General features: G+C 38.0%; 1 protein-coding gene across 4 annotated transcripts in view; it reads left to right on the top strand.

The window, feature by feature from the left end:
• The window catches only part of LOC104152904 (ras-specific guanine nucleotide-releasing factor 2), a 136,890-nt gene extending 118,949 nt beyond the window's left edge, over nucleotides 1–17,941 (top strand). For all 4 annotated transcript variants that reach the window (XM_009688481.2, XM_068928267.1, XM_068928266.1 and 1 more), the window contains 8 exons: nucleotides 5,322–5,382; nucleotides 6,048–6,151; nucleotides 6,773–6,857; nucleotides 7,481–7,678; nucleotides 9,613–9,692; nucleotides 11,622–11,739; nucleotides 12,479–12,547; nucleotides 13,275–17,941. In XM_009688481.2, the coding sequence (XP_009686776.2) occupies nucleotides 5,322–5,382; nucleotides 6,048–6,151; nucleotides 6,773–6,857; nucleotides 7,481–7,678; nucleotides 9,613–9,692; nucleotides 11,622–11,739; nucleotides 12,479–12,547; nucleotides 13,275–13,367 (808 nt within the window). In that variant the 3' untranslated portion in view covers nucleotides 13,368–17,941. The remainder of the gene's footprint in view (nucleotides 1–5,321; nucleotides 5,383–6,047; nucleotides 6,152–6,772; nucleotides 6,858–7,480; nucleotides 7,679–9,612; nucleotides 9,693–11,621; nucleotides 11,740–12,478; nucleotides 12,548–13,274) is intronic.
• The last annotated feature ends 3,987 nt before the right edge of the window (nucleotides 17,942–21,928 follow it).

Raw genomic sequence — 21,928 nt, 5'->3', positions numbered from 1 at the left:
GGCATCCAAGTTTTCTAGGGCCAGAAGTAGGAAGTTTTCTTTGTCTTTGCGGTGACCACTGAAAAATAGAATAGTGCTGGTGCAAAAAGGGGACATGATAACAAAGAAATGCAGATGCCTCTCCTAGTTCCACGTCTAGCTCTGGAACCAGGTCAAGGGAAACACGCAACATGTTTTTCCCTAGGCTGGGAGAGTTTTCCCTATTACTTGCCTCTGTAGGTTACTGTTTCTTGCAAAAACGACAACCAAAATGGTGCTCCTCCGTACCCAGAACTGGCAAGTTTTAAGCAGACACTCCCAGACTGCACCAAGACATTGTAAGAAGCCAGCATGTTCTATCCCAGTTCATGCTTCAAATGGTCACTGGTTTTCTTATGCATCAGATTACAGATTTGCTGTCATTCACCAACCTGGCAGACGATATTCAATATTCTGGATGTTAAAAGGAGGCATGTAATGGAATAAAATAATTTCTTAAGTTTCTTGAACTGTCCACAAGTTATAATGGCAGGGTGAGGAGAAACAGAGTTCCTCTCAGCACAGACCTAGAAAAAATTCCGTAGCAGGACCCACTCTGTCCAACTGAAGCACCTAGTTAATAACAAACAGTAGACACCTAATGAAGCACCCAAAGTATTTCCCTATCTAGTCAGAAGAAGATTCTGTCCACTGAACTTGTCTAAAATTAGGCAGACCGACTGTTCCTCTGGAGATCATCTTCCTTTTTCTGACAATTAAGGAGTATAAGTATTGACTTGAGGAGGATCTGAATCCCACCCTAGAAGTCCTAAAGGTAGAGTATCTAGTCTGTCTTGTTGCAGAAATGTGTAGAGCTGCTTTCAGGTATTCTGTTCCTCTTTTGGCTCAAGTTCCAGTGTCTGATTTGGAGAAATCCATCACCACTACACATCCACCTGCCTGCAAAGCTGTTATCTGTTTGGATTTCTCCTAGATGGAGGGCTCTCGCCTGACATTACTTAGAAGAGGAGTGTAAATTAACCACCATAACTGAAGAGTTTTTGACTGTTATTACAAATGAATTTCTTTAAAGATTTTTGACAATATTTTTTATGTGAAAGCACAAGTTGGTCAGTACTGAAACTTTTGATGAAACTTCCCTTCAGAGGGTTTCTCTGGGCCAGGAAGAAAACAGGAAAAGGGATGAGCCAATTAAAGTGCCCCTCGTGAAAATAATCATTGATCAGTTGTTAGGTGAGTGCCATAAAATTGGCTTTTTAGTTATTCTGAAGGGGTGCTTGCTGTCTGCCTTTACGTCAAAAAGGCTTTGACATATCCAAATATGTAGTGAATCAAAATTCTTTTTCACCAGTCGGCCCTTACTGTAGGTTTTAATTTCAGTTTTCATAGGCTACCCTAGTTACTGAAAAGGAGAGGAACTCAGAGTGAGGTTAGGAAAAGTGTTTTTCCTATTGCACGTTCCATGTGCACAGATTCATGAAAGTTAGCGCTTTCTGGAGGGTTTTGAAGTTCGAGCCTCTGCACAAGTATATTCCATGGACTAAATCCTTGAAGGCTGTTGAATACTGATGTCTCTTTTTAGAAACTGCCACAGCCTTTGTGTCTATGCATATATGCATGCGTATGCATTTCTTGGGAAATTAGTCCCTTTCAAACGTCTTTGTTAGCAGAGATTAGAGGAGGAAAGGTGGGCTTGCATGGTGGGCTTGTATTCCAAAAATATTATGGTCAGCTCTGGGAAAGACACAGTATAGAAACTGAATGGCAGAGAAAGTGTTTATGAGAGTTGCTAAACTGCTTCATGCCTCCTTGAGTCATCAAACAGAGCAGCTGGTATTTCTCACATGATGAGATATTTGTTGAATGGACTGACAGGATATCTCTGCAAGGCAGAAAAGTTTCTTTTTCTTTTTGTTCAATGTTATTCCTGAAAGCTAGACAAGCTTACTGAAGTATGTTTTGTTTGAGATTTGATTAGCTTTGTTTAGTAAACTCTGAAATCTAGATAAAATTTCTGACACCAAGGCAGAAACAGGCTGCAAACACTGAAACAGGAAGATTTATAGTGCAAACTGAACAGCAGTGAATAACTTTAGACGATGAACAGTCCTACCTGGGAAAAAAATGATTCAAGAAACATTTTCTACTCTTTCTTCCTCAGAATAGATGTAAATGAAATCCAGGGATATGCAGAGATCAATATTTGATGGATGACCAATTTTCTACCCAGTATGATTTCACCAGACAATACATTTCAAGCTATGTAACTGATACCAGCTTTTAAAATATTTTATATAGACTAAGAGAATGAGGAGGCAGATAGTTTGGGTCAGATTTCAATATTTTCTGCTAGAAAATAGTTTTAATATTTGTGCTGTTCAGGCATGAAGAATAGTTTAAAGGAGAGAGACAGCTCTAAGGTTAGCTGCTAACTCTTAAGAATTAGAAAGTTATTTCTTGTGTAGTCACTTCCTTCATGTGTAAGGATAACCACAGAGGTGGCACTCCATTCACTCCTCACTGTGAGGTGCACTGTTTTAGCAGTCATGCAAAATCTTTCCTTACCCTTTCCTTTCTCTCATTCCTCTTTTCACTCCGACCTGAGCTTCTTACCTCCCTGAGGAGGCCATTCAGGGAGTCTAACAGGAACTACTCAAGCAGAACTGGGAAGCTGGATACATCTTCCTAGACCTCTATTGAAACAAAGTACCCTAAGGGCAGCAACAGTGCAGATGGAAGTGGAAGCCACTACTGAAGCTGTCAGAAAGTAATTTTATCTAGTTCAGAGAGGTGCACTGCTCTCTGAAGATTTAAACTTAGCGCATATATGGATAAAAGGAGAAGCTTGTCCACAAGAATGTTATGTTAGAGGTAAAGCACAAGATACCTGTTTAGAATGAGGAATTCTAAATTAATTGAGGGAAGACTATTTATGTAATACATGACACATGCCATGTTAGAGAGTATCAGGAAGCAAAAGATGGGGAAAAGTCAAGTGCTTAGAGCCTTTTTAACCTTATCTTTCCTATTTTATTTTGTATTAAGCAAGTACAGTCTTTTCTATGTCTAAGATAAAAACTCCAGCCTATGTGGAGTTTTATATATTTGTATTTATATAAGTAACTCAAATGAGTTTACAAGATTACTTGAAGTACTTGGGGGAGAAGGGCACACCCTCTTTTTTTATTGCCAGAAAAGCACATGCACTTGTCATATGATGAGCAGTACCTTTCTGCAGGCAATCAGTCATGAGATCCAGCACAAAATAAGCTGCTAAGGAAAGACAGATTGCCAATCTATTTACAGTTCCTGAGGATGCACACTGTTGTTCTCTGGAGAAGACACTGAGGGTTCTCCTGAAGAAGAAAACATTCAAGACTTTGCACAGCTTGCCTATGAGACGTAACGCATTTCCAGCTCCTGTGAAGAAAGGGGCATTTTGTGTGGATTTCACAGGCTGAAAACAAAGGCAAGGAGGATTCTTAGATTCTTTGTGTATCTGCATTTAGTTTTAACCTAGACCATTTCCAGTTTGGCAAACCAAAAGGAAACAACAGCAGCCCACAACAGAAGAACCTGGTGTTCTAAGCGTTAACGCTTCCTTCCCCCCCACATAGTACAGATTCCATCTCTTAGGCTCATTGCTAAAGTCTCCAGGCAATATAATCCTTTTCTTTTAACCCTTTCCTCAGCTGGTACATGGAAAGTCTTGTTTCTACAGAGTGCAACAATAAAGAATTGAAGCGACAACAAGAAAATGCTTAGTCCAGTTGCTCTGCTTTCTGGCAGGATCAGTAGAACTTGGTCCTCTTTGAAAATGGTCGTCTAAACTTCTCCTTGAAAATTCCACTGACAGGTATTCCACAACTTCTGCAGAAAACCTATTTCAGCGTGTACTGATTCTTTTGCAGTTTGATAGCTGAATCTCATGTTTAAACTAAATCTCCTTTGATGCAAATCAGTCCAATGCCTCCTTGCCCCATCGCTGGTGTTCTCTTTATACCCAGTCTTTTACATATTGTTCTCTCTCCCTTGATCTTTTTTCTTAATTATATAAATCCAATCTATTCAAGCTTTCCTTCTAGTCTGTATTTTCCAAATCCTTTATCATACTTGCTTACTTGGACTCATAGCAGTTTATATTTGTCATATTGTGGTGCTCAGACTGGACATAGTACTGCAGCTGAAATCTTAGGAATGCCAGTAGAGTAGAATTATAGATTACCTGTGCTTTACATAGGATATACTTTTACTGCAACCTGAGACGTCACCAGCCTTTTTTTCTACAGCATTACATTATGATGTCAATTCCCAGAAATCCTTTAGGACGGGACGCTCCCAGGACTGAGGACTCATTGAACTGAATGCTCAGCATTGAGAGCTTTCATTAGCAGGCTAAATGGCAGGCAGAAAATGAGGGGATAAGATCTTAGAATTATGTGCCAAGGTACTACAGCAGACTGGATAGGATTCAGTGGAATAGTAGTTACTTCTGCTGGATTCATTTTTGACCCAGCACTCTGAAATCACCTTAATAATCACAGGTTTACTACGGAACAATTGAAATCATGGATTAACACTTGTATTACTGAAAGCAAAGCACGCACTAGCTGCAAGTGAAATGTACTAGCAGTTTGTTTTCTGTTTCCACGCTCTGAACTGTTCATGTGGGTCAGCCAATGGGATGGTATAGCGCCAATAAAAAGGAACACTTCCAGAGAACCATTCTTTTATGCATGCTTATTGTGCTGTCTTGTCGTCTGAAACGTCCATTTTTCAAACATTTCCCAAAGATATCATTTAGTACAGAGTTTAAGACTCAGAGAAAAAGCTTTGGGATGTAATTTTTTCCTTTAGGTTTCCTAGGATTATTCAGCATTAGGAGAGCAAATATTTTTATTATTGTGTTCTTTCTGCTTTTGTAGTGCCAGTCCAGTTCTTAAAAAGAGAGTTGAAATTTGTCCATCTCACTTCTCATCACTGTAGTCAAAATTGGGTAGATACAGAAACCTTATGGCTATAATCAGCAAATTAGTACAATAATTAACAACACTGTATTGTCGTTGACCATTCTGTGGTATATGCTGTTCTTAGGCCAGCAATTTTAAGCCTCCAAGACCAATATTTTGGCTTGCATGACTCTGATATTGTACTATTTTATACACTTTATTTAAAATCAGAAATTAGTTTTCAGATGCAAGAAAGTTCTTTTTTCCCTTAGTTCTTCAATTGCAGTCTTAGGATTTAATTTAGATAAACATGATTGCCAAACTGTGATAAGATTTTCTCATAACCATAGATGTTATTCTTTATATGGGATGCTCTGCCACTTAATTTTTCAGAGCCCTTTCTCAGGATGATCAAGATGATACCCAATTAAAAATAGAGGATATAATTCAGATGGTAAGTTCTTCATGAAATTTATACATAAATATTCCTATAGAATTGTGGTATGTTTAAGTCACTAAAATGTATCACAGCTGCAGCTTTGCAACTCTGGACAGAAATACTGTTGTTTCATAATAGGAATGTACCTTTCAATTTAGAGAAAGTAAGAATTTGGAGCCTCTATCAAAGATGAACAAGTCAAAACTTTAGGTTTTCATTTTAAATCATGATGCAAAAAAATGGGTAATACATGAATATATATGAAATGATAGTATCTGTCACCTCTGCACAGTAAAGCAGCCATCAGAACCATAGTTGGCCTTCATTGACAAGGCCCATCCTCCAAAGTGTAGTTACCATCACCTCAAGTGCATTAGATTAATCCAAAGAAAGATGGACAATGAACTAGATGAAGAGTGGTTATATAGAACGTAATGTAGAATACAAAAACTTTAATTTATCTACATACATACTCATAGTTTAGTATAAGCTATGTGCATGTTTTCCTGCCAGTTTCCAGCCTGATGTTGTTAACAATTTTTTGCTCAATTCTTATTCCTTTGTCACAAAGAAGTTAATTACAGTTATGTGTTGAAAGTGTATATGAAGTTCTTAATACTCTGTACTTTGAAACGCTCTTTGATATTAGAGGAATCACTAAGTCTTCTTATTTTTTGCAGTCAGAATGTCCAAAACCAGAGTACTTTGAGACTTTGTCAGCTATGGAGCTTGCAGAGCAAATAACTCTTTTAGATCACATAGTTTTCAGAAGCATACCCTATGAGTAAGTGTTCTCCTACGCTTGATTGAAGTGAGTACTTTGGATGAGTTACTGACTGGAAGTTTTAGCCGCTGCACTAATTCATGTTACTGACATTCAGGCAAAATGATTTGCATACATAACAGAATAATGTCCTTCGGCTATTTTTGTCATTGCTTATGATTCTTCATAATCTGGTCATGTTTTGAAAGATTGAGTTCATTCAGTTTGTTGCTAAGAAAAAATCCATGGTGTAAGGCTCTGGGCTGGTGATGGGTGAATACAGTAGGGAAGTGCTGAGTCTCTGGAGAGGGAGTGTCAAATCAGCTTCATTCATACAGCAGTTTGCCACTAATATAACCATGTAAGCTGACAAGCACAATTTCAAATAAGGTCACAATGCTGAAAATTAAGACAGGAAATAGGAGAAGGGATTCAAAGAAATTCTTTACAACATTTACTACTTTGGACAGCATTAGTAATGGTACAGTGAAACGTTGGAATTAGTGTAAGCTCTGTTATTAGCTTCTAAGAGAATAAAGTATACTTGAAATCCACTTAGGCTACAGTTACAGACAGAGTCGTAGTGTGTTTATTAGTGACGTTTTTGTTTGTTTGTTTTTTTTCTCAACCCTCAATTTCTAGAGAGTTTCTTGGGCAGGGCTGGATGAAACTGGATAAAAATGAGAGAACACCCTATATTATGAAAACTAGTCAACACTTTAATGATGTAAGTACTCATAGAAATATAGATTGCCTTTTAGGAACTCTCTTGACACTTTATATGACCTCTGGAATGTAAATATCTTTTTCTACAATGTAATATAATTTCTTATGTAGTAGTAACTGAATGTTACAACCTTTCTGTGATTAACCTTTTAAATCAAAGTATAGAAAGATTCTCATTTTTATGAATTGCTGCTCAGAAGTTCAATGGCTATTTAATAGGTTAGAACCTTTTGAACTATTCTAAAATGACTTACTGCTTATAGAAGAAATTTTGCTCTTCAGAGACTAAATATATAAAGCCAGTTCTGTTTAATGAATGCCCTTTGAGTCTCCATCCCCGTGTTTGCTCTTTACCCATTTTCCTTACATTTTGCTAAGAGACTTTCCAATCAGTGTTAGTACTATTGGCTTGGAGACATTCCCCATTGCATCTGATACCCTTCTTTTATATTGTAATTCACCCACACTGTCCTGCAACACTGTTCTCAACATACTTTTTCTGATTTTATTAAAAGCCATAAATTTTGCTGCTCATTAGTTTTATTTTCTGCTTTGTTCATTAAACAATGGTGTTTTGAAAGTGATGATATTTAAATGTCATAAACAACTTCTTTATTTGGTCAGATGAGTAACCTTGTTGCCTCCCAAATCATGAATTATGCCGATGTCAGCTCCCGGGCTAACTCAATTGAGAAGTGGGTAGCGGTAGCAGATATTTGTCGATGTATGCACAATTATAATGGTGTGTTAGAAATCACATCAGCCTTGAACAGAAGTGCAATCTACAGACTGAAGAAAACTTGGGCTAAAGTATCCAAGCAGGTAAGAAAATGTGATTGCAAATATGGTGTGTAGATTGCATTGCTCAGTATGCTGTCCAGGGAAAAAGGTGTTGAGATATATATTCTTCCCATACATAGTTCTGCTTTGAAAATACTCTATTTGTTGAAAGCATCAACTGGTGCTGGCATTTCACTTCAAGGTATTTTGTACTTATCTTATTTTTTGTATCATCAATTAAATATTGGTAAGAACAAACTGAATTCAATAGAAGGAGGAGGAGCCTAAGTCTAAGACTTGAGCTTGAAGTATTGAAATGTCTGAGTGAACTAAATTTTGTTATTCTGTAATTAGATACATTTAGATATACACATCTAAGTGGTGAGTGGCTCCGTGTAACTGTAGTCACCTCAGGCGCTTAAAGTAGGAGCCTTTTTTCCCTGCCTGTGCGGCAAGTCCATATAGAAGAGGTCAGCACTTCCTCTCAAGATGCTGAGTTCTTTGCTGACCAGTACGAACTCTTAGATAACCAGACCTCTTTCTCATTTAGGTCCTGAGTTCAGATGCAGTGCATATCTGCTCTTAATCCTTGCCTTGCAGCTGAGGCTGTGAGCAGCATGGCTGAGACTGCCAGGAGGATTGCCAGTAACAAAGAAAAATAGAGACAAAAAAACCTAGCTAGGTTGAAGGCTATCCAGTCTTTTATGTTCCGTGTTTTAAACAGTTTGGAAGAAATTGTTTAGAAGATTTAAATCTCAGCTTTCTGTCATTTAAACATAAATGAATATTTTAGTATGATGGAATAACAGAGCAATGCAGTCCATGGAACAGAACCAATCACTTGTAATGTAGGCAGTATTTGGATACAGAGTTTACTCCAGCCAATTGGAAGATTTCAGGTTACCCCTTTTAGATCAGGCTAATTGACCTGCAAGAAGGTGAGCTTTTATCATTTCATTTCCTCCTCGAGACATTTCTGCAGCTTCAGTGTTTGCAGAGCACCCAAGCAGCTCCAGAAATGAAATCTACTCAGAATACGTTCTCAGTTACTGCATCCTCTAGTCTGCTTGATCTCAGGTGCTTTATAGCCAGTGATACTTTCTTTTATTAAAAAAAAATATTTAAACCCAGTCAATATAAACTCTTAAAAGAGTTTACCACAAAAGTGCTTTATGTTTAGGGTTTGTTTGATTTTTTTAAACTCTAGCATTAAACATTTAAAAAAACAGATTAGTCTTGTTGCACACCTCTCCAGTGCCTAGTGGAAACATTATCTGACTATTTTATCAGCCTGTTATCATAGAAGAATAGCAAAGTGTCTTTTTCTGCCTACAGCTTTCTCTTGAATGGAAATCCGGTTTCAAATGTGACAAATTTCTCATGATTCTTCATGCTGTCTCAAGTCTATAGCATAAAAAATAATGAAAAGCTATTTTTTTCACTTACTAAGCAGCTAAGTCATTATGATACCCACTGAAAATAATTCTTATAAGATAGTAATATCTTTGCCAATATGTATTCAGTTTTTGTCGGAAACTTGGAGGCAAATTCGGTTTTAAGAACTTCAGCCAGCTTGGTGCAAGCTGTGAGACAGTGGACATCCTTTACTCTCAATAATTGCAGTAAATTCAGTTGAGGATCCTTAGCAACATGTAAGATAAGGTCTCAAATATCCTTCTAAACACAGTAAAATGAATTTCTGACCATTAGTTTAATGAACTTTTTTCCTGAATTTGCTAGCTAATAATATTAGTGTAGATAGTTTCTTTATATCACTCAAAGGAAGATCTTCAACACTGCCTAATCTCCATTTTCAGAAATACATTAGAAACTACAGTGAAGCTAAGTTCCTAATGCCTACATTATTATTTTTGAAAATGGAATGAAGATGCTAAGTGAATTATGTCTTTTTAAAAATCTAATCCCCATCATTCATGTGCCACAGCAATGACATTTGTGATGTGCTCTCTTTCTAGACAAAAGCTCTCATGGACAAGCTTCAGAAGACTGTATCATCTGAAGGAAGATTTAAAAATCTTAGAGAAACACTAAAAAAGTATGCTTCCCTACATAATACAATTGTATTGCTATGAACGGTGGTTACTACATGTTAAAGATGAGTTGGCATTGAGTAAGATTTAATAATTAATATAATATTTTACCTAATAACCTTTTAAAATCTAATTTTATTCTATTTGGGATTATCATTTTGCTGAATATCCTGTGATTTAGTACCTCTGACAGATAAATATAATATCTCTGGAGCATTGCTAAAACAGATTAAAGTATTATTCGGTATGAAGTATTCCCAGTTCCAACAAACTTTCTCAATAAGTGCAAGACCAGGTTTATAACTAAAGGTTCATATTCAAGAACATCTTAGAGAGTTCATTCTAATGATTCTGTAGAGTTCTTGTTCCAGATAAGAGATTTAGAACTTAAGAATATTCGTGAGTCAGATCAAAGATCCATTCTTGTCTCAGACAGCAGCAGCTGGTAAATGACACTTAGGAACATAAAAACAGGACAAACGTACAATGATATTTCCTCTCCTATACCCTCCCAGGCCCTTCTAGTCTGCCATTTTGGAATTCATGAAAAGAGTTTGTATCTTTTTGTAATAGTCCTGGAAATATTTTTCTTTCATTGATTTGCCAAATGGTGTTTGACCTTAAGTAATTTTGGTATCCAAAATGTCCTGTGGTAAGGGTTCTACAGTGTATGCATGTACTGTCTCCAACTGCTTGCATGCAAAATCGGTATTTTTGCTGTTTGCAAGTCTGAATTTAGAAGTAGGCTTTCCAGAGCTGAGTGATAGAATTATTTTAAATCATCTTGAGAGAAGCAAAGAATTGAACTATTTAAAATAGTACTGAATGTTTAAAAATAGATATGGTTCAAGTTAGTCAATTTTTAGTCAAAAAATTACTGTTGGGGAACGAATCACTTTTTAAAAAATTATTTTACTCATGATGTATGGGCAAGTACTTTCATACAACTTTCAGTTAATATATTGCCTGCCTCTGTACAACAAGTACCCTCATAATATGAAGAATGCCTAGAATGATGTGCACTGCTAAGTGTAGTCAGCAGAGTGCCTAAGTTAATAGTACAGCCATGGCCCTGCTCTTTACTTTTCTTACACCAGAGCTTCAGAAAACTAGGTTTGCTGCTGTTGCTGCTGAGGCAAGAATCAGCAAGTGTGGAGTGGCAAATACTGCTTGGGAAGAAAGAGTGGCTCCTTTACAGAAGCAATAATCATCACCCCACTCCTCCTCTCCCACAAGAAAAACAAACCCCAGTTCTCTAGGGTCTATAATCCTGGTTTTTCAGATCAGCTTTGCTACTTCTCCATCCTCCTCTTTCCTCTTTGTATGCACTGTCAAGAAGGTCTGAATAGACTTTGACTGAATGGAAGTTTTACAAATTTATATATATATATGTACACATGCACACACACATATACACATATGTGTACATATGTATGTATGTATATCTATACACACATACTCACATAAGTACATACATATGTGTGTGTGTGTGTGTGCTTGTGTCTCTTTGCTGATACTAGAGTGCTTACGCTACTGCAGAAGAACACCAACCACTCAGAAGCATGTCCAGGTGCATTTTTAGCTTGTGTATAGGATCTGTTTCTGAGATTGCTTGTCAGCCAGGTTTGAAATATGCCGGAAGGTGTTCTCTGATTCCAGAGTGTATCAGCCCTTTCTCTTGCTCCATCATATTATCATCCTAGCTTTTATTAAAGGTAATCTGCCTTTAATATTACATATTTTAAACAAATCATTCGGTTTTTCACTGGCAAAGCAGGTAAAACTCAGATGAAGTCAGAGAAGCTGTTTATTCTAGCAGATGAATATGGCCGATTGTTTAAAATACTTTAAGTAATAAAGAGTATGTGTGAGTTACAGAAATATTAGTTTGTAAATTTAGTCATAGTCAAATATGCTAATTTCTTATCCTACAGTTGTAACCCGCCTGCGGTTCCCTACCTTGGAATGTACCTAACAGATCTAGCATTTATTGAAGAAGGAACACCAAACTTCACTGAAGAAGGCCTTGTCAATTTTTCCAAAATGAGAATGGTAATTTTCATTTTCTTACATGCTTTCCCCACAGGTGTTTAATTACATGAGTTAATAATTGATTTAATTACAACTGCTATGAATTTATCTTCTAAGACTTCAAATACATTTGCATCGTGCAAGATACACAGCTATTTGAAAGCAATTACTTGAACCCGGTCTTCTATCACCACCTTCTGGTAACCTGAGGAATTTTGCAGTGGGAATTCTGCATCCAGTTTGGTATTTGAGAAGTCACAGAGACAAAAAGCAGCTGCCTTAGGCTTGTGAAGGAGCAACAAGAGTTTTATTGAGACTAATCAAAATTTGAAGAATGATTCACCAGAAAGCAGTATTCACAGTCTTTTTCAGGTGTGCTAGGGTCTGTATAAAAAAAGCATTTTAAAGATTATTTTCTCCAAATGTAATGTTGTAGAGCTCCTCAGAGAGAAGCATGGAAGCTGCTCATCTGATCTCAGGTTAATGCCCTTCTTAAAACTACACATTGCAGCAGTCACTCAAGGAAAAAAGAAAAATAATTATCGGGAGAGAGACAGTGGCCTGCTTGAGATTGCCTTAGCAATAGATGGCTAATTGAGAAAAGTGAAACCCTCTGAAGACATTAGGAGATAATCTGTGCCTGTCCCTTCCCTCCTCCCAGGAAAAGCTGCATAATTTGGTGCAAAATTCTTGCCTTATGTAGCCTAACTGAAGTCAAAATGCAGTTGTACTTACTTATATACCTGCATTCTTTTGATAGATCTCGCATATTATCAGAGAAATACGCCAGTTCCAGCAGACCTCCTACCGCATAGAACATCAGCAGAAGGTAAGGCTTTTCTTAGATACTGTTAAGTATTAATGAAATGAAAGCTGCTGTAGGAATTAGTTGTAAGGTAGAGCCATTGTTGAAAGTGAAAATTAATGTATTCTGCTCCCGCACACACGGAGGAGAGGGCAGACAGAAATGTGGGCAAGTACTTTCGTGTTGTAGTAACCTGATGGTAGAAACTGTCTTCTCAACACTATATATACAAACAAGTTTTTTCCCCTTCTTTGGAAACTCTCCTGGGATTTGAACCAGTGCGGCTGTGGTATATAAGGGAAAGGGTTCCAAGGGAAGTGTACACTGCCTGCCCAGTTTAGAGCATAGTTCCACAGCGTATGCCAGAATACTGGCGTTAGGGGAGAGGACATGGCCCAAACGTCTGCTGATGCTGTGTGCGTACTGCAATTCTTTTCCCCTTTTGCTTTATGGGAGCGGTGGAAGTCAGTCTGTGCCTTGAAAGAAAAAATTCTTTTCATCCCAGAGCCCAGAAAAGCAACATGGGCTTAGGTAACCTGGCTAAGGTTTTGCCCTTTCCTAAGAGGGTTTACTTGATTCCTAGGACACTACTGGGATAGCTTTACACCATTTTTTCATGTTTCTCTGAGAAAACACAACTTGAGAGGATCTCAAAACAGCCTGTGAAATAGGCTGAGGGGGGAACAGGAAAGCAAAGCAATTTACTTGAAAGTAGCATACAGTGCGTTCAGCTATGTTTTCTGCATTGCAGGTCACTCACTATTTACTTGACAAGACACTCATCATAGATGAAGATACTTTGTATGAACTTTCCCTAAAGATTGAACCCAGACTCCCTGCCTGAAGAGCCAGCTTTGCCTCAGAGTCTGCAGAAAGCTTTGGAATAACAAACAAAGTTATGCATGCCAAGTCCTAAAGACAGCAAGGGAAATATTGAGAAGAGTGCAAGCTCTCTTTTCCAATGAGAAACACAGAGCCTCACAGCATTTCCCTCTCAGGCAAGGAAAATCAGCTGTTGGAGGTGGAAGATAAAGATGCTTCATGTCTGGGTTAAGTGATTGCTACTTTGCAATGATAATGTTTTGCAATAGGGATTATGCATCTAATGGAAAACAGGAGGCTTTCCTGGGAACAGGTACTCATTGTAGCCATCTTAATGTGACAAATTAAGGGGACAAGTGTAAATGGTAGTATCATATTCAGTTATATTAAGAAGAATGGAAAAAATGAGATGGCACTGAAGCGGCCTGGGTTGATTGCTAACTATGCATTCACTGAGGCAGTAGTGGTAGCGGTGTGCTCCTATATTATATTCACTGAAAAACTAGGATCTTGAGAGTCATCTGCTAGTCTGGAGAGGCATCAGGGTAATATCTAGTAACTTCAGTTCTATAGTTGTTCAAAACATTTGTTATACATTTAATGCTTCCCTTTATAAAACGTAACCTTCTTTAAATGTCTTATTAGCCTTATCTAAGATGACGGATTTCACAAATAAATGAACTAATCTTTGTAAATAATTTTTCGTTAATACGCAATGAGAATATTTACAGCATGGAAAGTAAATGAACTGTAGTTGAATAGCTGTAAATAGTTGCCAGCCTTGCAAGCTTCAGCTGGGAAATACGAGGTTAGGAGCTGTACCTGAGACTCAAGAAATCTGGACACACAGTGCATGGGATGGTTAGTCATGTTGCACACAGCCCTGAAAAAGGCACTTTAATTTTCTGCACCTGCAGCTTCCCTGAAAAGTCAGGCTACAAAGCACTTTCTGGACACACTGTTGAGAGAAATGAATGTCTGGACTGGCAATGGGTAGTGATCAGCAATGAACACTAGGAGTCGGAATGACTGTTTCATTTTACATGAAAGTAGTGGTTTAAAAAATGTCTATTTTTTGCTCAGTCATTCAGCACTGACTCAGCTCAAAATTCTTTTACATCAGTGGCAAACTTTGAATGCGTGCAGACACAAACTTTACATTTTTATTTGAACTGGTAACTAGCATTTGCATATGAATATACGTTTAAGAAAATGTGCTCTTTGTAACTGTTATAAAGCCTATGCTTTTGTGAGAAACCAGGTAGATAGATTTCATTTCTACAACTAGTTGATACTTCCTAGAATTTCCTAATCAAGTGTGGCCTGTTGTAGCTGCATGGAAAATGAGCTCAAATGCATGCTCTAAAGTACATCATAATATAAAATGCAGGTATTAGCACTGTTGAATAACTTGGCTGGAAAAGTGTCCTTACTTTTCCAATGATAATCAGCCAGTTGAAGACATAGGGCTATATCACTGTTTACCTCCCTTAAATCCTCTCAGGGAGATAGCTGTTTAAAATAGATTGTGACCTGGGTCTGTTTGATCTGACATTTCTTACCACAGTCATGATGCTTCTTAATGCTAACAATGAAAAATGAATCGGCCTGGCTTGTGGTTTTTGTCTTTATTTGCACTTTAATTACGTTGTTAGCCCAGCCAAGAGCTGCACAATAAATTCCATTTGTTCTGTCTGAGTGCAAGTGCTAGCATTTATAAATGTCCTTAGCAACTGTAAATTTTATTAAGGTTCCTCATCACAAGGACCGTCTCTTTGTAAATAAGTGCATGAGTAAACTTCAGAAATACTGGAAAATTCCTCAATTAGAAAAGCAGACAGCAACAAGAAAGGAAATTCCAGAAACATTTTGAATAGTTCTCACTAATTAATGCTGTAGAAGTGAACATGGAAAATATTATTTATGGAAGCTTTTTGTCATCAGAAACTTACTTATTCTTTTCATTAATGACTGGCAGGAAGCGGATTGCATCCCAGTGCATGATTAAAAGAAAAGCATGGTTTATATGGACCACAAAACCAACTTACTGTGTATTTTCTGTACAAAAACAGTTACCAGATGTCAATTGCATAAAATACATTAAGGTTATGAAGAAATGGCAAAAAAGTGGTCCAAAAAGTGAGTTCTTAACTTGGTTGTATTGTTTCTCTGTTCGTAAAAAAAAAAAAGTATAAGAACTGTCAATGTCTTAACTGGCATCTCTGTTGTATGCTATTAACTGCTGCTTTATCTTCCTGTATCCCATTTTACCAAACTTCCTTGCTGTTCTTAGGGTTACAGGATGCAATTCCTCATCTTACTTATTTCATAGTCAGTTTGTTGTTTTATACTTTATGTACACATATTGGTTCTTTGGAGTTTCAAAACCTTCAGTGCATTAGTTAACCCTTGCAATACAAAGGGGTGGTACAGGACTAGTGCTACAGTATTACAAATGAAGAGATGGGAAGACAAAGGGTTAGGGATGATTTTTTTTTCAAATGTGCTGTGTATTCATATCTTAAAATCAGTAGACAATATCTTGGTTCAGCCCTTCTGGAAAAACATGTCCTATTTATATGCCAAAAGTTACATATTGGGTCAATGGCAGAATTTATGTTAGAGTTGCCAGAGTAACTAGATACTTGGTCTGTGTTTAGAACAAAAAAAATGGCTATGGTGACACTAATCTATTTGTTTTGCTGATGACTAACATGTTAATCTGTTTGGCTTGTGGATGCAATGTGTTCCTTAAAATACAGGAGATGACTGCTCAAAAATATGAGCATACCTCTTGTTATCTGTAATCCTAGTCACCGTTCCCAACCCTAATTGGAGCTGGAAAAGCTTGTTCTTTCTGCAGAAATCCTACAGAGGAAGTGTGGGATGGTGTGTCTCCCCCAGCAATCAGGTTACGTAATTCAAGTACATGTGGCCTGTGCGCCTGTGCTACAGTGCTGCTGCAATCTTTGAGCGGTGGCACCAGCTGGGAGGCAGCACCAGCCTGCTTTGTCTGAGACTTTGCCTGGTACGTCAGCATAACCAGCAGGTGCAGTGGCCTCTCTGCACAGTGCACAGGGGTTGTGGAGCTCCTTGCCTCCCGCTTCTCTGCACCCCTCCACCACAGCCACATGCTAATCATATATAGAGAAACAAGTCCTAATTGTAGAACACCCACTGTTTGCCACAGGCGAGATGTTTTCTAGTGAGGACTGTGGTCATAAGAAAGAGAAGGGCTGAAGAGCCGCTCTACCTGCCTTTCGTAGCTCCACAGTCCCCATGCACTGGTCAGATGCAACAGCAGTTCTTCTGTTCGAGGGGCTGCTCCCTGTCAGCGCTCTCTGGGCAAAAATGCCTCAGGGAGCGTGGGCTGGCTAGCTACAAAAGGGATGGCATAGTTCACCCACTGCCTCTGTTCAGCAGTGGGCACATTGCCAGTGAAGTCAGAGGAGAGTTTAGCAGTAAAAAAGCTGAGGCAGCAGACTGGATTCATCTGTAGTTAATGGGGAGCCTGGGCAGCAGCACCGACGCTGCCCTTTCATGTGACACAGAGCCCGTGCCACTGGACACGCTAATACGGGGTTAGAGTTGCCTTCACCCCGTAGGTGTGAAGGGGCAGGTCTCATGCTCTGCCCCTCACCCCTGATTAAATTCACCTGTGTTGTACGTGGCACTTCACATGAGTTAGTGGGCTGAGCCCATGATTAGTCGTAAAGGGAAAGGAAAATAGATCTTCTGAATGTACAGTTGCAGTAAGCGTGTACTCTGTCCCTTTCTTTCAGCCAGTCCTGTAACATACACATGTGTAGGTTAACAGTGAGAGGTTCTGCTGCGACTGATCACCATTACTGAAAAGTAAGAAAAACACCTCTGTCCTCTTTCTGTTTTCCTAGTTCTTAATACTGATTGTTGTTTTTTAGGATAAAAAGGAATTTAACCCTTTATTTAAAGTATTTATTAACTTTAATCACATTGGTTTTGATTTCAGGACATGTTCATTATCTGAAGTTTTCCTTAATGATTGTTATTTATTTTAAGGGTTTTTTAAAGCATTGTTTTATTTGTATGGGTATTCAGTCTCTCCTTCTATCACTGTTATTAACCACATTAAACTCAGATACGTGATTTAAAATTCGTGTTGATAGAGACATCTTAACCTAGTCAAAATTGTTATTAAATAGGGGCCAAAATCTTCAGTCCTCATTCTGATAATACCTTGAGCTTCACTGAGAGCTTTTCGTAAGTAAAGATTTGGGGATTTGGCTCTGGACTAGTTGCCTGTCACAATTTTTGCCTCCAAAGGTCAAATGTCTCTTGATGATATTTCATGTCCACCGTGCTGCTCACCTATGATTGTTTCGTTGTACCTTTACTTATGTAACAGTGTCTAAAATTTTATTCTTTAGGTGAACAGATGTGTGTTTATTTGACAGATGTACCTATAACTAACTCATTGCTTAGTGCACATCCAGATGTTTTTGCATGTGTTGTAACCTACCTTTTGACCTGAGGTTGTTGCTTTGTATTGTTGGTCAGGCATATCAGGCAGGGTGTTGTGCCTGTATGCTAATTAAACATTCTCTTTTTTTTCCGGAATTTCAAGAATTCTTACTTGCTTTTGTTTATTTTTTATTGCACTATGGTGAGTAAATAGCGGATCTGTAACCCACTGTTTCTGAATTACTGAGTCTTTTAGGGAAACATGGGAGGGGAAGGGAAAAGCCATTAATAGAAAGGGCAAAAGCAGAGAAAGTTCTGGCTGCTTCTGCTGTTGGAGAATTTGACTTCCTGCATTTTACCCTTTGCTCATTTATGCTGCTTTGAAACTGCTGTGGGCAACACTGAAGTTAATGCTGATTTGAATTTAGAACAAAGAACAAAGCCTTCTTCATGCACAACTAAAAATGCTGAGATCCACTGTGAAGTGTACAACATAAATTCCTAAACAAGACATAGAACATAGATTAAACAGAACAAGGTGCACAGCCCATTCTTCTTGGTGGGCCAGAAATTGTGCTAAGGAAAGCTTCCTCCATTCCACACTATTATTCCCTCTATGCTCCTGTAGCAAGTTACAAATAGGTGGAGTTTAAACACCATTTTAGGAGGTGTTTAATGGCTTTCTGTTTCAATAGCATAGTTCTTTAAACAAGAGGCAATGATTTACACTAGTAGAAAGAAATAACATTGTGCCTAACTTCTTTCATTTGTTGCTTTGTTGTTGGGCTTTTGTCTAAACATCCCTAGCGCTCTCCTGGCTGGTGTTTCACTCTGGATTTAAAGACGTAGAATATAATTTCCTCACCTGCCATCCTATATCATCTTTGATAAGAATTAATAGCCAATAATTATGGATTCATGAATACACCATTCTTTCCTATTCCCTTTACAGTTGCTTTCCTTGGATTATCAACTTCAAAGGTAGTTCAGTAACATTAGGGTTCTCTGCTCTTAAAGGTGGTGGAATGAGTGTCTTTGCAATGAAACTAGTTCATGTTTTTAATAGGAGACTGCCCAAGTAAGCACAGAAAACATGTTAGATTTGTAAGTATAGTATGTCCCTCCTCTTCCAATAGAAAAGTAAAGCACACAGAGGTAAAATACCTTGCACACTGATGCAAAATAGTTGATGGCAGAGTTTAAGACTACAAAACCAGGTCTCCAGCTTCTGTAATATGCTTTAATCATTAAGTTTACTGCTTTCCTTTGTTGAAGTGGTTAATTTTTAAGAGGATATGAAGGTGCCTGTTTGTTTGTTTGTTTTTCACAAGAATTCACATATTTTAAGTAACTAAACAGTAAGATCAAACGAGGTCTGTGTAGGGTGGAGGTAAAGCAAGTGACATGTCTTAAAATCAGAACCTATTAGGTGTTTTGTGACCTTGCAGTCACATTTTCTGCAGTTTTTTTCACTTCTAGTATGTCACACAACTGAAATTGACTGAGAAAGCAACTTTTGAATTTGGCAATTTTTTTCTGTGTAAGAAAAAAAAAATCAAACTACTTGCCAAGCTTTTTCATATAAAAGTACTGGCTATTGTAGGATGATTTTCTTTTCAAGTTATTTCCCCACACTTTTACCATTTTATTAACCTTGTGCCAAGGAGCTGTCCAGTTTCACCTCTTTCTCCTAACACCATCATCATGGACTGTTGTCTAACAAGTATTTAGCAGAAGGATTTTTGTTTTCTGTATTTTGCTATGTTGCAAGAAAACAACCACAAAACACTGTGTAAAATGGTAGACTCACTGAAACAATCAAATCTCCTCCTAGGAAAGCTGAGAGCAGACAGCCCTTTTTAATCTTGCTTGTGAAGAAAGAGAGGGAAGCCGTCTGGTACATGCTGTTCGAAATCCTCCACTTTGTGAAGAGAAAATTGAAATCAGTCTTGATTAATTGTGCAAAGGTAATGAACAAGAATTGCTAGGATGGACCTATGCCTTGAAAGTTATATTTGAATGTTTTGGTCCTATCTGTGTATAACCTACGAGAAGTAAAATTTGAGAAAGGTAGATTTTTGCTTGAAATTTCCAGTTTGTGAGAGTACGGAAACAATTGTTGGTGTTCATTGCAGTTCTTTGGCAGAACCCACCCTGCATACATGGGTTGATAAGTGTAGTAGTAGAAGCTGTTTTAAATTTGTTTTCCTAGAGGCAGCAACTCCACTTTGTAAGCTGCTTTGAAGTAGACTGTGCTGATGCACATGGTGGGCACATGCCTAGCTAGATGGGTCAGAAACAAAGTAATATCCCTGCTTATTACTAAAGGTTTGTCTTCTCTCTGGCTACTGCCCACTGGAATCTCTTCCTTTATACAGATTGGAAATTGGTTTATTTTTTCATTCTAGATCCTGGATTTTAAATCAGTTGCAGCATCGTTCCAGTGCTGTTTTGTAAGGAAAATAAGAATCCTGCATGTGGAACGTCTAATATTAGAGATTCAAATCCACAGTTAGGATGTGTTTTGAGGAGAAATCAATGACCTGTTAGAATCTGAGCCTCCATCATCAGAAATGGCTGGCCATATTGGAGCAGCAGAAGGATCAGAAAGAATATCCTTCTCTGGGTTGGAGAGGATGATATCAAAGTTTTCTCTCATAAAGCAGTAACATTCATTTGTCGTCATATTCTCAACATACACTCTTGAGGAAAAAAGCACTTCGGTGAAATACAAATGCTCTTTTTTCATCTTTTTAATGATACAAAAATATCACACAAATATTATGCAAAAACAACTTTTCAGAGGACTGAAATTGTCTGAAATAAAATTATTGCCTCTTTCAAGCACATGATTCTACACTAGGCAATTCCTAACTTCAATCTCACTAATTAAAAACATATTCATTGTCATACTGTACAGTGCAGTCTATAACACAGCTGGCAAAAATAGAGCGATCACTTTTTAGACAATTATTCTGAAGGCCTCATGATTTTATTGTAAGAATTTTGGATATTCCTGCCTTTCCAAGGGGAGTCTAAGTCAAATCCATTTTAGGAAAGGCCCTTCTCCTTCCTTTGGCCTGAAAATGCACTGCTAATTATAGAGAACCTTTCCTTCAGTATGTGGTAGATGTCCTGTGTAGAGCAACTTCAATAACTTAAAATAACTAGGGTTATTTTTAACAGATTACCTGGACCCAGTTCAGCTCTTTATTTAGTTGACATATATTAGCAATAAAAAGGACCTTTCTTTGGAGTAACCATTTTGCCCATATAGTGACAGAGAGTGGGGAAATTACTGTGGGTTGTCTCTCATGACATGGCATGAGATGCCCACAACCGTAGGAGGACTGTTCTGTGCCTGCTCGTGCACCTGGTCAGCAGAGAACTTGTGCACATGCTTAGCACCCTTGCTTAAGTTCCATCAACTTCAACGGGATGTAAGTGGTGGAGTGCCACCTCAAAACAGAGTATTTTCCTGGTTTGATATCTCAGTAGCTGCATATACTGGATGTTAAACATTCACAGTCACAGGGAAACCTCAATGAAAGGTTTTCCTGCTGTTGTTTTCCATTTGGTAAACAATGATATTTCTTCCACAACAGCCCAGGGTGGTATACTTCACTGTATTATTGTATGCCTGCCTTCAGGAATCCCAAGAATTAAAGACCCATTGAACTTGAACACCACTGATTTTCATGGAATCTGCGCCAAGCTGGCTGTTTGCTTCTAAGGATAATATGTGTATTAGCTCTTTGCAGCTGTACAGTTCCAGAACTCGGACTCCAACAGCAGGGGAGCTAATGATTAAGCATGCTTGCAAGCTCTTCAGAACAAAGATAGGATCCTCTAATTCCTAATTTGATACATGTAGTAAGTAACAACAGTAACTAGCCTTATAATTTCTTTCATGGTTTCTTGGATTACTAATAAATTATTTCCCATATATGGAAGTTTACTTTATAAATTTTTTCTTTGAAACAAACATGCCAATTAGAAAGGCCTTCTCCTAAAACAAAATGACCTTAGTTGTAGTCTGTATAGGTAACTTCCCTGTTCAACAGCATCCACAACAAATTCTAGTGAGGCACAATTTATTGCTGAATTGTAGCTGAACTCCCTGTGTGGGGACAGTTGACATTA

This window comes from Struthio camelus, chromosome Z, assembly GCF_040807025.1.
Source record: "Struthio camelus isolate bStrCam1 chromosome Z, bStrCam1.hap1, whole genome shotgun sequence".
Lineage (NCBI taxonomy): Eukaryota > Metazoa > Chordata > Aves > Struthioniformes > Struthionidae > Struthio > Struthio camelus.
Note: the sequence above shows the minus strand (reverse complement) of the source record. Positions and strands in the feature narration are given on the sequence as shown.